This window comes from Myotis brandtii, unplaced genomic scaffold (assembly GCF_000412655.1).
Source record: "Myotis brandtii unplaced genomic scaffold, ASM41265v1 scaffold43, whole genome shotgun sequence".
In the NCBI taxonomy this organism is placed as follows: Eukaryota; Metazoa; Chordata; class Mammalia; order Chiroptera; family Vespertilionidae; genus Myotis; species Myotis brandtii.
In genome coordinates, this window is record NW_005366455.1 from 2585474 (window position 1) to 2606563 (window position 21090).

At 37.3% G+C, this 21090-nt stretch overlaps 1 protein-coding gene across 1 annotated transcript in view; it reads right to left on the minus strand.

The window, feature by feature from the left end:
- Positions 1-21090, minus strand: part of ADAM23 (ADAM metallopeptidase domain 23) — a 149172-nt gene that overhangs the window by 42693 nt on the left and 85389 nt on the right. The window contains exons 7-15 of the mRNA XM_014546091.1: positions 19270-19342; positions 18113-18189; positions 16064-16129; positions 10198-10269; positions 7934-8097; positions 6374-6458; positions 5367-5457; positions 3034-3082; positions 769-868 (exon numbers count right to left, since the gene is read on the minus strand). Of these exons, the coding sequence (XP_014401577.1) occupies positions 769-868; positions 3034-3082; positions 5367-5457; positions 6374-6458; positions 7934-8097; positions 10198-10269; positions 16064-16129; positions 18113-18189; positions 19270-19342 (777 nt within the window). The remainder of the gene's footprint in view (positions 1-768; positions 869-3033; positions 3083-5366; positions 5458-6373; positions 6459-7933; positions 8098-10197; positions 10270-16063; positions 16130-18112; positions 18190-19269; positions 19343-21090) is intronic.

Here is a 21090-nt window from a genome sequence, read left to right on the forward strand (position 1 = left end):
AGGCCCGGCTGGTGTGGTTCAGTGGTTGAGCACTGACCCATGGACCAAGAGGTCCTCGGTTTGACTTGACCTGACCCCAACAGAGGGCTGTTCAGGAGGCAGCCAATCAATGTGTCTCTCTCATTGATGTTTCTGTCTTTCTATCCCTCTCCCTTCCTCTCTCTGAATATCAATAAAAATATATTTTAAAAAAAGAAAGATAGGATGGATGGAATGACGGAGGGAGGAGAGGAGGGGATGGGAAGGGAAGGAAGAAGAGGGGAAGGGAAGGGAAGGGAAGGGAAGGGGAGGGAAGGGGAGGGGAGGAGAGGAGAGGGCCAAGACATTAGTTATACCCCCAGAGAGAATGTTAAGGCCAAATGGAATTTTTGTCAGAGAAATAAGTTAAAGCAATATATCTTAATGTAATCCACTATTTCTTAGTAGCAGGGTAAAAACCCTAACCTGAAATTTCAAATATATTTTAATTAAAAGACTGTTTCGGGGAGAGGGTTGGGAGAGGGTGCAGCAGCTAGCGCTAAAAAACAGATTCAGAACAGTAAAATTATAGTTCATTTAAACAGGTCTCAGTCTTCAACATGAGAAAGCCTTTGGTAACTAAATATTAACTTATTGACAACAACCCTGCTTTCCAAGACAAGTATCTGATACTTGGCACTGTTCCATTGTGTGTGTGTGTGTGTGTGTGTGTGTGTGTGAGAGAGAGAGAGAGAGAGAGAGAGAGAGAGAGAGAGAGAGAGAGAATATTACACATCCTAAGTTACTAACCTTTGTTGGCCTGTTGAAAAGGCAGGCTCCACCTCCTCTCTGTAAAAAGTCTCTATATTCCAAAATGCTGCACTTTGAGAATTTTCTGGAATGGGATACCCTGAGGAAATAAAGAATCAATTATATAAATAACTTCCCAAAAGAAGTCATCAGAGAAGAAAATTAAAAACAAAATGTTCACTCTGGACTCAGACGATTCTACACAAATTTTGACAAGGTACTTATGTTCAAATCGGCGAAGTATGTGTGATCGAGTTTATAAAAATAACCTGAGGGTTAGGGGACAACCTCCTCAGCATCCAAGCTTTTTCAGGCCTGGCTTTCAAAGACTTTTTGAAAAGCTCATCACAAAACTTCTTCGTTAAGCCTGTATTTTAAAATGTGGTCATTTTTATTTGCTCTGTCTCAGTAAAGGTAGGCACTTTTTTGCCTCTGTCCTGAATAAAAAGACCTCAGGAACCCACTGGATTTTTTTTTTGAGGAGGGAGTTGTAAGGGTCAATTATTAATGATTGTATAATGCAAGCTTCCACAAAACAATTCCGGTAAACAAGAAAACCCTAAAAGAATGTATTAGGCCATATATATCTGTGTGTACATGCATATGTGCTTTTAGTGTACACACACACAATACAAACAGAATTAGGGTAAGCTACTGTGAATAATAGCTCCCTGTTCTCAATCACAAATACTATTATTAGGTGACATTCATGATTTAGTAGGATTACAATATGAGCTTCTCTATGATTTGATTAATCAAATTACTATCTCTATGTCAGTCAGTACATAGGGGAATGTTATACACATAGTCAAGGTTAAACTAAATCACGCACATTAATTCCTTGAGCATATTTGTAATAGTACTTGATTTGAAATTTGAAAGGCCACTTATGCCAGGAGGTAATCCAATAATTCTCTGTATCCTGATATATGAGGGCAGTGTATGGAAGAAGGTGAAATCTGCCATTGTTGACAGTGATCTCTTACAAGAACTACACAGAAATGTGTACTTGAAAAAATAAATATTAATGTTAGTTTTATCATATCCTATATGTAGTCTCAAAAAATTCATTTAAAGGGGATCAAATACATGGTGACGGAAGATGATTTGACTTTGGATGGTGGGCACACAATGCAATATGAAGATCATATATCATAAAAATTTATACTTGAAACTTATACAATCTTATTAACAAATGTCACCCCAATAAACTTAATAAAAAGAAAAAAGTCATTTTGAAATTGGGAGTTTAGATACCGACCTATAGAACCAATATTATAAGTAGTGTTACTTTCCTATAGCAGTCCTCCAAAAAGTCTGCTTAAAAGCCATAATATTACTAAACTATGGTTCAACAGCAAGGGGCTCCGCCGTTTCTGTGTTCTAAAATAGCAGGCAGAATGGCTGACTCCCCCTGCAAACCCTCATCCTCACACTCCTGCCTGTCCTATGAGCTGAACTCCTGGTGGGAGAATAAGGAAAGGTCTCTGTCCAAACAGCTCAGGTTTCTGGCAACTGGGGCGCTTAGGGATGGGGGTAGCACTAGAAATGGCCGATGTGTTGAGCAGATGTCGGGAATGGGGCCAAGAAGTAGGAGGGGCACAAGGGTGAGAAACCTCTCCCATCTATAAGGAGAAGATTCTAGCGTAGGGGCCTTGGGACAGAGGTTGCCCTGGGGGAAGGGTCCCTGGGAAAGAGGACAATGTTTCCAGGCCTTGGTGCACAGAAGCAATGGCAGCTCTGGGACAGAGAGGAGGTAGGTGAGGAAATGTTCAAATGTCTATCAGTAGAAGACTACCTAATTTAGACACGATCTGTCTTAATAATAAAAAAAATTATTGGTTATATAAGCAGTACAGTACAATTTTTATTACAGCAACATATCTATTTGCGAGTTCCTTAAGATATAAATTGATGACTAAATTGGTTTTCACTGACTGCTTCAGGTAGACAACCAGCTTTTATTCTAAGTGTACTGAAAAATTAATATCTCTATTAAACTTAGAAGCATTTAATACTGTGCTATCTTTAAGGGTTAGAAGACGTAGAAGTAGTTACTATATCTTACACTGATCATCAACTTTAAATAAAAAATTAAAACATACAGTAAATTAGTCCTTTCATCTTTAAAATATCAGATAATTAATTATTGAATTTATACTAAGTGCTTAGCTTAAAAGGCCAGTACCGAGAGATTGTGTATCTAATTATATGCAGCAATTGCAGTGAAAGACATTCATCAAACGCACATATATGAAAATTTACCCTGTTTCCTCCATTATGCAGCCTCCCCAGGATTCTGTGCAGTCACATTCTAGTCCAAAGAAACAAAGCAACAGAAGAAAAGAGAAACAACGAAAGTCACATCTGTCATTTGCATTACAGCTCTTCAATAATTTCTTAATTCTAATTCCACTCCTAGGCACAGACAGTGACGTCTCACAGAGCAAAATCGACTTCCTTTAAATCAATACGTCTTCATTCTTTCCAGAAGTAAAGGTCACCTCCTAACTGCCGGCAAGAAATACAATTGTGCCTCTCCTCGTTATTGTAACTCAGAGAACTCAATTGAATTCCTCGTTCCAATGTTGAATGAAAAGTACCCTGGTCTGGACCACAGAAAGCCTGAAGCTGTGGTCCCAGTTCTCCTTGGTGAAAGGGTCCCATAGGGAAGCGACTTAGCATGTCTTGGGGTTCAGTGTTTCCACCTCTAAAATGGGGAAGGCGTCTCTCTGCTTAGACGCCAGCGTGGTCCTGGGGCTCACATGACATTTTAACCTGTGAGCTCTCTGTCCACTGCACTGCTCTACGGCACAAATGCAATGAGCCATCATCGCCGTCCTGCTCCCAGAGCATACTGGAAGTTAAAGAGTCCAATTTGCTATGGTCAGAACAGGGACCGGCCAGAGACCTGAAGAACGCTATGCTAAATGGTTTGGTAAGAGAGAGCCATCTAAAACAGACATGTAGATGATCATTTACATTAAATAACAATCATTAGCATAGATACCAAAGACTGACATATTGATATTGTGAAGGGCTATTCTTGTCACTTATTTTTCCCTAGTCTCTTTTCTATCATAATTTTAAAGAAAGACTCCCAAATTGATTTTTTATCATCAAAAGCTCAAAACTAATAATTATCTAGCTAAACAAGCAATTCACAAAGGAATTAAGAATTTTAGGAAGGAAGGAACTATGACAGGCACTAATGAACACTATTTCTCACCATATCCCATCATCCAACTCAGTACCACCTCTCAGCTGACCCCAGCACTGGCCTCTTCCTGGCTTCAGGGTTTTCAATTAAGGTAGGAAACCTGGTTCTACTCCTTTCTGGTTTTAAGGCATCTAAGCCAGCTGATGAACCTCCTTTGGTCTGTACTGTTTTCTTGGGAAAGCAAATACTCTGAGCAAGATGTTGATAAATGCAAGTCTGGAGATAAGTGCCACTAGACTTAACATATCCATAATGTGATGCCCATCGAGAGCATCGAGAAGCTCCTGGATATTTACTTCAAGTTTCCATAATACCATGCATTCAGGACAATTATTTGATAGTAGTCAAAAAGTATCAAATGTAAACGTTAAGTTACATTTCCATTCTTTCCTTCTTGGGGGAGGTTGGGGAGCGGGAATGTTTACGCCTAGTGTCTGATATTTTCACAGAGGGAGGAAACTTCCATTTCATTCCAAAGTAAGAGAATAATTTGAGCGAACACCTTGGTCTTTCCTTCCATGGGATTACATTATGTGAGTCCTGGGCACTTTTGCCTTCTACCACAAAATGTATTAGAAATTATATTTTATTACTGTGTTGGTATAAAGAGGAATATAATCCACAGTGGATTTTATTCTGATTTTTAAAGAAATTAAAATTTTTCATGGACCCCTAACACTACTGTGGGCCTTAGACACTCTGTCACTGGAAACTCAGGTCTGCCTTTCCATCCACCTCTCGTCTGATCAACAACCAGAGAAACATCCCCCAGGCACTGGCTGCATTTTCCTACCGGCTAGGATCTGTGGCTCTGTTTGCACTCCTCTCGGCCCTGCCTGCCCACTAGAGTATATCCTCTACCACCTGCCCCCATGATCACAAGGCCCTGGATCAGGGCCTCCTGTCCGGGAGGCTTCTTCTCTATCGTTTCTTGCTAGGACTGGTGGATGAGTTTAATTAGAGGTAGGTAGGTAGGTAAGTTGAGTTTGAGCTCCTTTTTGACTCTAGATCTAAGCTATTTCCTGATCCACCTGTACTCTTATTAAACTAGTGATGAAGCCCCCTGGGGCATCGTGTGTCTATACTCAGGTGGTTAGAACCCAAAGGGTGAGGTGTCACCACCCCTAACACTCCACAATATGAGAACGCTGATCACACTCTGAGAAAGTGAGTATGCTTTTGGGGACTTTGAAAAAAAGACATTTCTACAACCCAAACATAATAAGAATTACCTTGAGTTGCTCATCTTATCATTGTTTTAGAGAAAGGAGATATACTACAATTAAACTACAATGACTTAGAAAAGAAGCATATGTATTTGTTAACTGGTCATGCATTACACAGACATGCAAGTGAGTAAGAAGGTCGGTGTACATACTTGGCTTTCTGCTAGAAGGTTCCCATTGGATTCCAAGGTTTTGAGCCAGGCTCTGCGATAATACTTGTGCCACTGCCATTGGAAGACCATACTGTTTTTCAGAGTTGAAAGTGTGTGGGAAACATTTGAGAGAGTGCACAAAACTAGTTATTATTTCTTCATCATCACCATGTAACATCTCAGTTCCCTAAGAGCCTCATAGCATCAGAAAGCAGCATCTGCTCCTTTATCACTTCTTCCTGGCAACTGAGCCCAGGAAGCAGAAAGCCTCTGTTACTACATGGCACCTCTCCAAACCTTATGCTCTCCTCTCACATGATATTGTAACATACAAGTCATAAAAGGTTGTGCCCCAACTCAACTCATATCAAACCAAGAATAAATTCAACTTCCTAGAAGCATGTCAAGAGGATTCCACTGAAAGATGGTCATGAGGATAAGCTGGAATACTCTGGTATGGCTCAAGGTTTAGATACAGTTAGTTCGGCTTTTTGGGTGCTACCGCCAACTGTTATCAGAATTTTCTTTACATAAATGAAGATACTGAGATTAAGGAAATAATTGCTTCAATTACTTCTACAGATGGGTAGGTAGAAGGCATAAATATAAAATAATTACATAGGGACAAAACAGAGATGCTGAGTAGATACAATCACAAATTCTTTCATATAAATGAGTTAAACCTACCTTGGGTAAAAGAGCATTATAATTTTCAAAAATAATTGTAAGGGATTAACAAGCTTGTAAAAATGTATCTATAGAGGCCAAAAAAACCTCTTTGGCTTGTACTTGCCTGATAAAAAGGAAAACTATCATTATAAAATGAAACAATACCTCTTTTCTTACAAGGTTTATTTATTAATATAAACATTCATACTGTATTCTCATCATCATCATTCTAAACAGGCCTGAGGAAGGATGTAAACTGGGCCACAGGGCGGGGTGGGAGGGGGATCAGATCAGATGCAAAGATAAAGCTCTACTTTAAGAACACTGACAAATTTTACCTCATTCACACCAACTCCCCTTGTGCGAGAACAGACACCTCCGAAGTAACTCAGACTGCTCCTCTTATAGTGGAATGTCACGCGCCTTAAGGAAGAAAATCGGTATTAGGAAGCCAATGTAGTGACCATCACATAAGCTCTCCCCACACATGTCTACTCTCCTACATTGAACACCCCCAAATCATCCTCCTTCACAATAATCAAAAACTGCATTTTAAAAACATTGAAATTTATGCTGTCATAAAAACCTTTAAATTTATGTTATGTTAATAATCTCAGTTGAGCAAATATTAACTGAGCCCCTACTAAGCATCATGTACGAGCTCAGGAATTGAGAACACAAACTCTTGATTTTCTTTCAATAGAGACTACCTAGTAGTTATACAAAATATTGCTGATTATTACAAAATGTTGATTAAAGACTGGAAGAAAAGAAAGTAAACAGTGAAGGTGAGAGGAAAGGAAGGAAACTTTGATTGGTTTGATCCCAGGAGAGAACCTTAGAGAACTGTCTGAAAACAGCCTCATCGTATGCGGGGAACACCTATTACACACCAGAAAATATGGTACCTCTGTTCCTCAGTGATAGTTCAATTTTATTCAATAATTCACTTGAAAAGTCTATATTTCCTAGCCTCTCTTGCAGCTCAATATGGCCATATGAGTAAGATTTAGCAGCCCTGGCCTGTGTTTCTCTGCACAGAGCTTAGGCCCGCTCACCAAAGAGACTCAGATTCAATGGCCAGTCAAGGGTTCATCCCCAGCATAATTGGGGCACATGTGGGAGGCAACCAATTGATGTGTCTCTCTCACATCTATGTTTCTGTTTTTCTCTCTCTCTTCCCCTTCCTCCCCTCCACTCTCTCTAAAAATCAATGGAAAAAAATATCCTCAGGTGAGGATTTAAAAAAAAAAATTAACAAATGATTTCTTGGTGACACTAATGTGTGCAAGCTTTCAGGAAATCTGCTTCAAAGGAACTAATTCAGCGGGAAGGCATGCCTTCTTACAATCCTCCAGGACCATCACTCCTGCCCTGTAATAAAGGCTGGAGCACCAGCAACCACCTTGAATCAGGAGGTGACCTTGTGGATGGAAGGTCTGAAGGTAGGGATATGCTCTGAAGGTAGATCTAATGACGATGGAACCAGCAGCCTCCCAGCACCAGACAGCCTTCCTCCATGCTTCTCATTTAATGGACAGAGGAATCAACATCACTCTCTTTTTTTCTTTTAATATATTTTTATTGATTTCAGAGAGAAAGGGAGAGGGAGAGAGAGATAGAAACATCAATAATGAGAGAGTATTACCCATCGGGCGCCTCCTGGATGCCCCCTACTGGGGATCAAGCCAACAACCCAGGCATGTGCCCTTGACTGGAATCAAACCTGGGACCTTTCAGTCCACAGGCCGATGCTCTATCCACCGAGCCAAACCAGCTAGGGCTCAACATCAGTCTTGTTCAAAATCAATATATTGCTATAGAACTTAACTCATAAAATAAAGGGATAAATGTAAAAATAAAAGACAAATGTCAAACCAAAGATGGTGGGCACATACGAGATGAGATGCACAGCATCGGCGTGCTGCTTGATACGCTGCCGGTATTTGGAGAATTCATGGAGCATCTGCACAAGGTTGGTGGTGATGTCGATGTGATCCTTCTCAGTCCAGGTCTCCACAGCCACTAGGACAACCCTGGTATTGAGCTGCTCCTTGTAAATCTGAGGGGACACAACAGGACAGGTGCAGGGGGAAAACACTGGGTCAAACGTGCACAGTCAGTGATTCACAGTCGGCGGGAAGATGGGAGGGGAGGGGAGAGGAGAACACGAGGTCATAATTGGCTCATTCGAGAGAATCTTCATTTCCTTTCCATTTTCCAAGAGCAACAATAACAATGAACAATCACACAATTTGGCCTCTCCTATAAGATTGTTTTCATCTGAAATCAGCACCGTTAGTGGCCAGGCATCTCACTTCAAGATAGATAGGAGGGATGTCAAGATTCTAAAGCCTGGATATAAATTCAAAACAGGGTTCAGAAAAAACAGCCTCCCAAACCTCATAGGAGGTAACAGGTTGGAACCAAATTCATCAGCCCTGGGTAGTGTAGTATGACCAGTTATTCCTACAAGACTGGAACAGATCACTAAATCCTTGGATAAGCACCAACCGCATGGCTGGCTTGCCCTTGGACGCTTTGTGAAATGAAAAGTAAAATAACACTGGGAAAGAATCCCAGAGCCGAGGCCAGAAGAGGAAAAGAGCAGATTTGTATCACCATTTCACCTTCACCACAGGGTGGCATCACTCACAGCGTTTCCATTGTGTCTCTCCACTCTCTTTCTCTACTTCAGGCCCGGTAGCTAAATAATTCACATAATTAAGCAATTTCAATGAATGTTGTCATTTTGTCCTATTTTCAAGCTAATTAAGAAAATAACGGCTGACCTTTGAACACACTGCAGAGCGGGAGTCGCAGCATGCCTAAATCAACCTGAAGCAGAAATGATTTTTACAAGGAGCAAGTGAAATGTAATGTCTTTTCAAAATCAATTGTTCAGCTTCAGAACCTTATATGGCAATCCAAAATACAAATTACACTTTGCAAGATGTGATTCGGTTCAATCATGCTGAAATGACTAACAGAGGAATGCTGCCAAGTAAACAGCTTTGGCAGGGGGAAAGGTGTGTTTAATATTCTCATTTCCATATTCACTTATAATTTTCCTCTCAGAAGACTGACAAGAGCTGAAATTAAAGGAAACCAGGTACAAAGTGGCTTTCAGAATTTCAATCCTAACTCCATGCGACACTCCGTGCCCCTCCAGCTGTGCCTACCAGGCATTCTAGGCTATGAGTCTTTATAGGGTTGGGGGTTTTGGACTGTTTAAAGGGCAGAAAAGAAGGCAGTTCTTTGGAGAAAATAAGTATCATTTAAGTATTCGGCAATTTATAAAAAGGTTTCCCCCCCTCTAGTTAGGAGGGAACATAACAATAAATATCAGATTAAAATATATTTAGCTGAACAAACTAGCACTTAACATTGGAATACACAAAGTAGTATGCTATCTTTAATTGATGACTAGTCTAATGAGCAATTTATTGGAACACAATGAATAATATTCACATCTACGGAGTGCCTACCTAACAGGAAAAAGCAAGAAAATCTTAACCATCATTCCCTGTAATTTACAAAATAAGAGAAAAAATTATCAACATAAAAGTTTTTAGTTCGAGGTCTTTGTAAGGAGATATGTATTTTACTGTTTCAAATTAGTTTTGTGTGGGGACACACTTAATTCTGTCACCTGGAAATGAAGTCTGAAGCATTCTACTAAGGGGAACAGTAAGAAGATAAATTTGAGTTCTTTTAAAAAATTATTTTTGTATTTCCTATACCCTTCAAACATGGTCCACCTCAATCTATTAGTGTGCTTCTGCGATATGTTTAAGTCAATAAGCTCAATTGAATATTATGAACAAAGTCTCCTTTGTCAGGTTGAATTGACACTCTTCTTGGTAGCTAATTTTCTCCAGGATTTTTGTCCTCCTTAAGCTCTGGAGACAATGAGGTCCAGACATCACTTAGAAGCAACTCTCATGGATTTTTGGAATTCCATGAATAACTCAACAGTCCCCTGAAACTCTGACAACACTACTCTTTGTGAAGCAGACCACTCTATAATTCCTCGGCCAGATGAACTTAAGGATGGCATTTTCACTTTTGCTCAAGAAAGAACTAAAGTAACAAGTAAGCACATAGAGATATAAAGCATTTCGCCTTGGAAACAGAGGTTCGAGAAAACGGGGATACTTACAGAATCTACGAGGTTGACCACAGACTTTGCAAAGTTGTTGGTGTGTGCATGAGAAGAGCGATACTTCTTATACTGGAGAGGAAAAAAAGATATACCAGTCAATGCCAAATCATAATTTTTTTTTCCTTTTTATTGAATTGATTGGGGGGACACTGGTTAACACAATTATACAGGTTTCAGGTGCACAATTCTACAACACATCATTTGTACACTGCATTTGACCCCAAGTCAAATTTCCACCCATCACCATTTATTCCCGATACCCTCCTCTACTTTCCTCCACCTCCCACCCCTGGCAATCATCACACTGTTGTTCGTGTCCATGAGTTTTTCTCATTTTTCCCCTCTTTTGCTTAATCCCTCCCCCTCCTCCCCCGCGCCACCCTCCCCTCCAACAGTGGTCAGACTGCTCTCTATCTATGAGTCCATCACTGCTCTTTGGAACAACATGGATGGACCTGGAGAGCATTATGCTAAGTGAAATAAGCCAGTCAGAGAAAGACAAGTACCATATGATTTCACTTACATTGGCATCCAATGAACAAAATGAACCAAGTCATAATTTAATGGTAAATATAAAAATTCTATAAAAGCAGGAATCTCATAGCAGCAGTAGAAATTGGGGATTAAAATTAAAGAATTTAGTGGATATGGTGGTGTTCTTATTTATTTCTGTGTTAGGCAGCAAAACTCTGATGATCTAAAACATCCAGGATATTCCAGGCAACACAGAGGGACGACAGAAATATGTGTGAGAAGCTTTACTCCTGAGAAGGAAGTTATTTCAGTCTTAATGTCTATAAATACAACCCTTTCATTTTCAATGAAACAACCTTCCCAGCTTATAAAGGGCTTACACCAATAAATTTAGTCCCAATTGGACACACTCCTCACTTTAAACTCAAGGGCCATACACAGATCAAGAAAATTTCTTAGGTAGCACTTTAAATATTGTCCATGATATGGAATGTATCTGTCATACATTCTAGTATATTCTTTCAGAAGAATGCCTCCTCCAAATGAAGCCTTTTGCTTTTGACTGCTCACAGTTAGAACAAGAAGAGACATAAAGTAAAAGTGAAATGTGACAATAGCTCATGATCATTTAAGAAAAAATAAATTAATAGAATAATTGTGAAGCAGTATCTGAAGGGCTACAGTTTTAGCAAGGAGTACTTTGCTTAGAATGTCTTAGAGAGGATATTTAAAAACAAAAGTATACACAGGGGGGTCATGCCCTCTACTGAGCAAAAAAACAAACAAACAAAAAAACATTCCCAAACTACCAAATCAAATTTGCACCAAAAGTTTTAAAAATGTGCTTCAATTATATAATTATTAAAATAATGCACCCTTCGTAAAGATTAAAAATATTTCCACATTGGAAAACCATGATACGCTTTTTTTTCTCCTTTTCCACTTTCACATTATGAACTAACTCTGTTACTATATTTTTTAAACAAAGAATATATATCTTAATGCTTACATTTCTGATATTTATTTTTGATAATACTAAGCACACTAATCAGCCCATGATAAAAGTTCAATAAATTAGTATTGTGTTTGTTATTAGTAGCATTCATTAATTTTATAATGATTATATTTACAACATTTGCTTTGGTGTGAATGTTTGCATCTACCCCAAAATTCATATGTTGAAATCCAAACCCCCAAAATGATGGTATTAGGAGGTGGAACCTTTGGAAGTACTTAGGTCATGAGGGTAGAGCCCTCATGAATAAGATTAATGTCTCTATAAAAGATGGACCAGGGAGACCCCTAGTCCCTTCCACCATGTGAAGACACAGGACATTTTAACAGGTTTTTGTGTGTTTTTTTTTAATAAATGGAGCATAAAGAAGTTGCTATAAGTAGCTCAGCATTTTAAGTTGCCTATTTAAAAAAAAAAGCACCTTTATTGTTGAAAGTACTACATATGTCCCCCTTTTTTTCCCATTGACCCATTATAGACCCTTCCCCCTCTACCCCAGGCCTCCACTACCCTACTGTCTGTATCCATGGATTATGCATATATGCGTACAAGTTCTTTGATTGATCTATTCTCACTCCCCCCACCCCATTCCACATTTGAGTAAGATCATGTGATACTTGTTGCCTATCTTTTTTTAAAATATATTTTATTGATTTTTTACAGAGAGGAAGGGAGAGGGATAGAGAGTTAGAAACATCGATGAGAGAAAAACATCGATCAGCTGCCTCCTGCACACCTCCCACTGGGGATGTGCCCGCAACCAAGGTACATGCCCTTGACTGGAATCGAACCTGGGACTTTTCAGTCCGCAGGCCGACGCTCCATCCACTGAGCCAAACCGGTTAGGGCTTGTTGCCTATCTTTAAAAGTAAAAAGCAAAAGTCTCTTTGGGGTGATGAAAATGTTTGGAATTAGATAGAGGTAATGGTACACCTGTTAGTAAAGGTACTAAATACCACTGAATCGTAAACTTTAACAAAAAGCTTTGGCATTAGGAAACACAAGTCACAAAAAGGAAAAATGCTAGCTGACACCTCCTCTATGCAATGGTGTTACACACCTATTAAGGTACATTTTATTTTCCTTCTGAATATTAATTTGTCCTTTTTGGAAACCTCTTTTTATAGTATAATGGTCAAGAGAAGTATGACATGCAAGTTGTAAAATAAAAGTCTTTTTAAGTCTATCAAAATGTGATGAGATTTTCATTTATTTCATGTTTGTAATTTTCAAGTCTCTGATTTTCCTTTTAGAAAGATCACTCTGCTTGCTATGAGTTGAGTGAATTAGATAAGTTCAAAAATGGAAACAGAGACCTGTTGAGAAATTATTGCAATAGTCCAGGTAACAGATAACAAAGGCTGGACATTTATAGAGACTGTGAAAGGTGAGAAAAGAGAATAAAAAGATGTCTCCTAGGTTTTGAACTTGAATAGCTGGGGGGATGGTAGTGCCATCTAAAATAATGAGAGACACTAAGAGAGAAGAAGTAAAGGACCTCATTTTAAACTCAAGGACCTCAATTATAAGAACTTATATACTTATATGCATAGTGCATGGACATGGGCAATAGGGTAGTGAAGACCTGGAAGGGGGGGTGAGTAGGGGTTGGGAGGAGGGGGTAAAGGGGGAGGGAAATGGGAGATATCTGTAATACTATCAACAATCAAAAATATATTTTTAAAAAAAGATGTTTAGGACACAGGAACCAAGAGTTCTGATTTAGAAATGTTAAAGTGAGATGCCTATTCAATATTGAAGTACAGATGTCAAGTAAGCAGTTGAATATGTAACTATGGAACTCAGAAGGTAAGAGGTATAAAGAGTGATGAATTTAAGTCATGATATTATTTGAAGACTTGAGACTGGAAGTGGTCATTTTGGGGGAGAGTTATCGAAAGAAAAGAGAGCCCCAAGCCAAGCTGTAGGGCATTCTTATAATTCTAGAGGTCAGATGTAAGAGACTAAGAAGAAATGGCTGGTGAAGTGGGAGAGCCGTTGTGTCACAGAAGCTTAGAGATGAAGAAAATGTTTCAAACAGGAGAGAATAATCAATTGTGTCCAGTGCTGCTGAGAGAGTGGGCAAGTAAGATAAGGACACAGTGAGCTCTAGGGTTTGTTCACTTGAACTTCCAGTTAATTAACCACCTAGCATGTATTAGGATCTATGGTAAGTCTTTCTCCTACAAGAAATATTTGTTCCTCACAACTCTATGAGGTGGATTTTATTATCCCCATTTTATAAATGTGGAAAGTGAGGCTCAGAGAGGACAAATAAAAATAGCCACGATCACACAACTGGAATTCAATGGCTAGTCTGGGTTGAGATAGGAAATAAACTTGTTCAGTTAATAATTCTTATAAAAGAGTTTATGTATATTCCTAATAAATCATGATTATTAATCAGAACTCTTAATTTATTAGGTACCTATAAAATATAGTGGTTTTTCACTCTGTTTTACATCTAAAACTAATAGAGAATAATATTGAATGTAAACTGTAATTTAAAAATAAAAATAAATAAATAAATAACATAATAGCTTTTAAATAAGAAAAACCAAATGAGGTTTAAATTGAAAAATATTTGAGCTATTACGTTTTCACTTACTGATGTACACATAAGAATAGAGCAATAAGTGTAAGCAAAACATTTTTCATGCACTTTAAAGTATTTCAACCATTTTTCAATTAGAATATGGTTTTTAATATTTATGTTTAGATTACTGGCTCAAAGAAATGTTTGCCGACCCTTATCAAGGCTATAATTGGCTCACAAATTAGGTTCCACCAGCCAGCTACTAAGATGCTTCTATTAAATTGAGGGATTTTTTTTTTTTTTTTTGTCTAATGAAATCCACTGATATGATGCTTGTTCAAAATAAGATATGGGCATTTTTTTTCAGGAAGCCAATATTAGGTTACTCTGCATTTAAAAAGTAACCTTGAATGTAAATGTAGCGCAATATTTCTATTTCCTTGCATGAATGAGAACTAATTTCATATACTAAGAAAAATGTTCAATCTCCATTTATGATAAAACTTACTTTCACATGTTCTGATTACTGAAAATAATTAACATTTAAAGTGCCAAATTTGCCTTTTCTTCATAAACAAATACAATCCTTAAGAAGTTTGTTTTCTAAAAAAATTAGAGCTTGATTTTCAACCTAAGGGTGACAGGTATCAACATAACTGTGCTGCCTCATCTAGCACAAAGATTATAAGATGAGTGCTCTTAGTGGGATCATTATTCCAAAACTCAATAGCAAATCTCCAGATATTGAAAAACAGATGTAAATTATTCTAGTTCAGTTTTTTAAATCAGGCTTTTTATTTTTTCCCAAAGAGCCAGGTGTTAAACATTTACCAACATGCCAAAATTATTGGGTATTCTAACAAATAGCCTAGTGATCAATGCTCTAAGCTTCAGCCAAGATATTTTATAAGAGAAATGGTTAAGCCCTATCCAGTGTGGCTCAGTTGGTTAGAGCATCGTCCCATACCATTGGGTCTTGGATTCAATTCCCAGTCAGAGCACCTTTCCAGGCTTCAGGTTCGATCTTGTTTGGGGAGAGTATGGCAGGCAACCGATCCGTGTTTTTCTCTCACATCGATGTCTCTCTCTCTCTCTCTCTCTCTCTCTCTCTCTCTCTCTCTTTCTCTCTCTCTCTCTCTCCCTTCTTCTCTCTCTCTAGAATCAATGAAAAACATATTCTTGTGTGAAGGTAAGAGAGAGAGAAATGGACAAGTAGAATATGGTTAAGAAAGTTTCTACTTTATCTTTGTGAGAAGTCAATAGAGAGTAATAACTATCTTTATATATCTTTTTTCATATATCTTTTCATATATCTTTTAGGTGTTACTTAAAACCACATTGAATCACATTTTACTTTGACCTTCATCTTTCTAGTATTTAAATAATCAGTTAAAGATAGTCTCTTTGGGTATATCTTTATTACATATGCTTATCTCCTATAATTATATCTGCAACAAAAAAATACTAATTAGTAAGGAAAAATAACATGCTAGCAGAGCAAAGACATGGAATAAAATTAGAAAGCAGTGACCACATACATAGATGGAGAAAAGTAGAGAATAAGAATTTTAAATGAAGATAAGTGAAAAATGCCACACAGTTAAATCCATCAATTACAATCAATATTAAACAGAGAAAGTTGAGACTTCGGAAATTTCTATAAAACCCAGTGTTCCCAAACACCATAAAATAAATGAAATCATTTAATATTTCCAAAAAATAAAACATCTAAGTATCTTGCTTTAAAAAAGTAACAAATAATAACTGAATATAAAGTGAAGTATACTCTTTCTCAAATAAGCTGTTGGGTTCAAAACCCATTGGTTCTATACTCTTACCGTTTTGTGATCATTAACAATCATAAGTTCCAAATATTTCATTTCTTCAAACACACCACGAGATGGCTGTGGAATATAAAAATGTATGGTCAGAGATAATAGCACCTTTTCTGAGGATGACTGCTTAGTTGTAGATTGATTTTGAATTTCAGAAGAACTCTTTGCTGCCTATTTTATAAACACCCTTGAAGAAACTTGCTCAGAAAAATAGAAAAAAAGTGACCATAAAGTGTGAGTGAACATTCAAATATTCAGAAAAGAACAATATTTAACTATTATTAAAGTGCTCATTAAGACAGAGGACAGAGCCCCATGTTGTTTTTATATTATTTTATATGTAAGAATATCCTAGAGAAAAATATACAGTATAATTCTGTAAAAGTAAATAATCTCAATTAAGATGTGATAAAAATTCACATCTATTAAAAGTTCAAGGAAAACCTATCCAAGAATAGTAGAGCTCATTGAGAAAAGGTACCAATGTAGTAAAACAGAAACCTTAACTCAGCGGCGTGAAATTCTAATAATAATGTACTAATTCTTAAACACCCAACTTCCCACAGGAACAAATACTAATAATTACAATATTCTAAATTCTTCCAGATTTTTATTATTACTAGATAATCCATTAAGAGCAAGGGCTAAATATGTTGGCCATTATGTTGGACTTCTTTTTCATAGCAGAAAACTACAAGGTCACTGATCATTTTACATTTGGTAAGGGTGGACTTTAGTAAAATGTCATTAGCCTATGTAAAACTTATTATTACCAACCACAGCTTTAAGAGTAAGCAAAAACATATCTCTAATTTGAAAAAAAAAGAGAGAAAAAAACACACCTGTATCCATAATCACCATAATACAAAAATAGGACCACAAAAAAGAGGATGATTTCACCTACAACTAAGTTTTTGATGGCTGGAGGTCTAATTTTTTCACACACAAAAATACATTCACCAAAACCTTATCTAAAATGTACAATTTCCAGCATAATTACTTATTAAGTTATCTAGTAAATTACCATGTAATCTATATGCTGTGGAATTAATTCTCGGTTACATAGCATTCACCATGTAATTACGAGACAGTCCCGATCATTACAGCTTCCTAATCTATTATGAAAAAGACCAGGAACATAATTTCAGTTACAAAGCCCCTATACAAGTATCAATACATGGGAGCCAAAAGACAATTGTTGATTATATAATTACACGATTCTTATTTAGCAACTATCATAATACTAATGGTCAAGTAGATTCATTCTGTTCAGAAAAACACATCCAGCTTCAAAGTTTGGTATAACAGAGTTTTTAATTTGAAAGAAATAAAAATAAGCATGATTAGCCAACATTTAAAAACCTAACTCCTTCCCCTATTTCTCTTGTTAACAGAAATGTTTTATATGATGCTATACAAGACATATTTTTAAAAGTCAGCTATATTTTCAATAGAAAAAAAATGCACTGCAATTTTCATTTAAAAACAGAGCAAAAATAACACATTCCTTATGTGACCACTAGGGCTCACAGAACACTGGAATCAGTTTATTATTGTTAACTAGGAGTCCAGCGCGCGATTCGAAATCACACAGCGCCGCCCACCCTCCAGTCGCTGGTCGGGCCCTGCCTTGCTCACTGGCCCTTGAAGCAGCCGTAGCCCTTGGTGATCAGGCCCTCCCCCAGCGCAGGCACGGAGGCCCCTGCCGCCCTGCCCCCAAGGCTGCATGCGCAACCTCCTCCTGCGTCCCGGTTAATTAGCATAGTTCTCTCTCTCTCTCTATAGATAGATAGATGATAGATAGATAGATAGATAGATAGATAGATAGATAGATAGATAGATAGATAGATAGATAGGGAAAGATGAATAAAAAGCAATATGCCTATAGACTCAACTTATAGGGGTTTGGGAGGTTTTGGGCTTGTTGTTTTTGTGTGTCAGAGGAAGCTGCCCAAATCCCAAGTGTGTTAGGTACACTGAAATACTGTATGATGACAGGCAACAATTTAACGGAGTCAAATGGCCCCACCTGTGGCTTAATGCCACACTCACATTCACTGCTCTCTTCCTTCTCCTTTTCAACCACTGTAATTCAGATAGAAAGGGCCACTGATCACTGCTTTCCACACCTGAATAAAAAAAAAAAAAAAGGAATACCAGAACTTATGCTTGACTGTACTTCAATGAGAGTATGTTTTTCAAATATTATATGAAGGTAAAGCAGTCTGGAGAGCAATCTCATCTAAAATCAAAATGAAGGTGGAAAATGCATGCCAATCAATAAACACTTTATATTCTCACAGTCACAAATATATTTCAATTTGTAATTAATAAATCATAATGTAATTCAAACATAATTTTCTTCCAAATATCACCAATAACATAATGAGTTTTTCAAGACTCATTAGAATATGCACATTTGACCTACAACCACCTGACCTTCAATTTCTGAAAGCTTAAGAGTATTCTACAGTTTAGTATATATTAAGTATATAATTCATTTTAGAATTAAAAATAACGTATGCCATGTCCTTGCTGGGTGGCTCAGTCAGTTGGAGCATTGTCCCGTACACCAAAAAGTTGAGAGTTCGATTCCCAGTCAGGGAGCTTACGGGAAGCAATGCATCGAAGTTTTTCTCTCACATTGATGGTGTCCTCTCTCTCTCTCTCTCTCTCTCTCTCTCTCAAATCAATTAAAAAACATATCCTTGGGTGAGGATTAAATAAAATAATAATAATAACAATGTATGTCATAAGCTTTTGCATAAATTATTAAAGACTTTTGGCCTCAGGATACAGAAGTAGTAACATCACGTACTGCAATAATCCAAAAGAAGCTTTTGCAAATCAGCATGCTTAAGATGCCTCAGAGAGAGACATAAAAGAGAGACAATGCAAGTTCGCTGAAGAGCAGCAAACTGCCAGAGAAATTTAAGCATGAACCTCACTGTAAATCACTCTTAAATTTGGCCTTACTCTCTGGTTCCTAACACCGCTTTATTCCCAGACTTCATTTTTCAGTCTCTCCATCGAAAACAACTGTCCACATCTCATTACATGAAAGCCACCGTTCTCTCCACAGCCCACCACACGCTCACTCCAGATCTCAAGTCAGCTCTGCCTCCCAGCAGGCCTGCCTGTCTACCTAGTTCCACCAAGTTATAGTTCCTATCACACAAAATAGAACGGCTACTTGAATTAAAACTTACTGAGATTCTTCATTTGCTTAGAATATTGTCCCGCCAAGGTTTTCTGGATTATATGTGGTCGACCTGTGCTTTTCTGAAACAAAAACAATTGCAGACAATTGAAAAGCAAGATGTGATTATACCTCTACAGAATAGTATTAGGACTTTCCTTAATATCCTTCCTAAAATTGGGACATTTATATGCTAATGATTTAGCTATCAAGAATGAAAAGTATAGCCTGGCCAACATGGCTCAGTGGTTGAGCGTCGACCCATAAACCAGGAGGTCATGGTTCGATTCCCAGTCAGGGCCCCTGGGTTCGATTCCAGGTTGTCAGCTCGATCCCCAGTGTGGGACATGCAGGAGGCAGCTAATTGATGATTCTCTCTCACCACTTTTGTTTCTATCTCTCTCTCTCTCCCTTCCTCTCTGAAATCAATTATATATATGTTGTATTGAAACTTAAAATAGAGTATCATCCAATTGTTCCAGCTTAGATAAAAGCAATAGTTTTATTAGTTACTCTTAAGTCTTAACTTTCTCCGAAGACATGAATAGGATATTCACAAGAAAGAAACACAAACAGCCAATGCATATATGAAAAAAAAGATGAATTCTTTAGTATTTCTTCAAAATGAAAAAAAATTTAAAGATATACAAATTTGTGCCTTCAAGTTGGCAAAGGTTTAAAGATTATGATAACCAAAGTTAATTATAGCTACAAGGCAAAAAGTACTCTTATACACTGCTGGTAGGAGAAAATTGGAAGCATAGTTCAAAAAGAAATTTAGCAATTCTATCAACAGCCTTGAAAACATTAATATCCTTTCCCCTAGAAATTACACTTCTAGAAATGGCTTATTTCCATGACTATTATTACTATTAGCTTCCATTACTGGGTGCATTGTATGTGCCAGGCACTGTTAATGAACACATTATACAATTTAATTCTCACAAGAACTCCATACAGTGCATATTTCATCCCCGTTTTACAAATAAAAATATGGAAGCTCAGAGAGATACATTACTGAATTAAAATTATATTACAAAATAATGATCCAATTTATTTTTAAGTATGTGAGGACAAATCTTGGAAAATGGAAAGAAATTCACTGAAAAGTGAAGAGAAGTTATTTCTGGGGGATGGGATGATATGTAATTAATGTTTTGTAAAGTTTTTGTTTATTTTTGCTTTTCTGAATTTCCTATAATGTATCAGTCTTATAATTAGAAAATTGGTTTTTGAAAAAGTGTTCTTAATAGATTACATAAAAGACTTACAATAATTAAGAGTTTTACTATCCATTTACTGCTTAACAGATAACAAATTCTCATTAGAAGCATCCTATCCTTAATATTTGAGTTATTATAAAGTAGACTAAAATGAATAAGAATAAACAAAATATCAAAAAAATCTAAATTTGAGTATAGTAAACTCTTAATTCCAGAAGAGGTGAAAAAAATGCCTAGAATAATGACACTCACAACTAGTTTAGCAACACAATTTTAAAACTGACTCATTTAAAGTTTCAAGTATTGTTCCTTTCCCTCCACTGGTGGTGAAAATAAGACAAATTGTTACATGAAGTGAAATAAGTCCAACAGAGAAAGACAACTACCATATGATTTCACTTATATGTGGAAACTAAAAAACAAAAATACATGAACAAACAAAACAGAAAACAGACTCATAGATACAGAGAACAGACTGATGGTTGTCCGATGGGAGGGGGGTTGGGAGTGGGTGGAAAAGGGACAGGGATTAAGAAGTACAAACTGGTAGTTACAGAATAGTCATGGGGATGTAAAGTACAGCACATGGAATAGAGTCAATAATATCC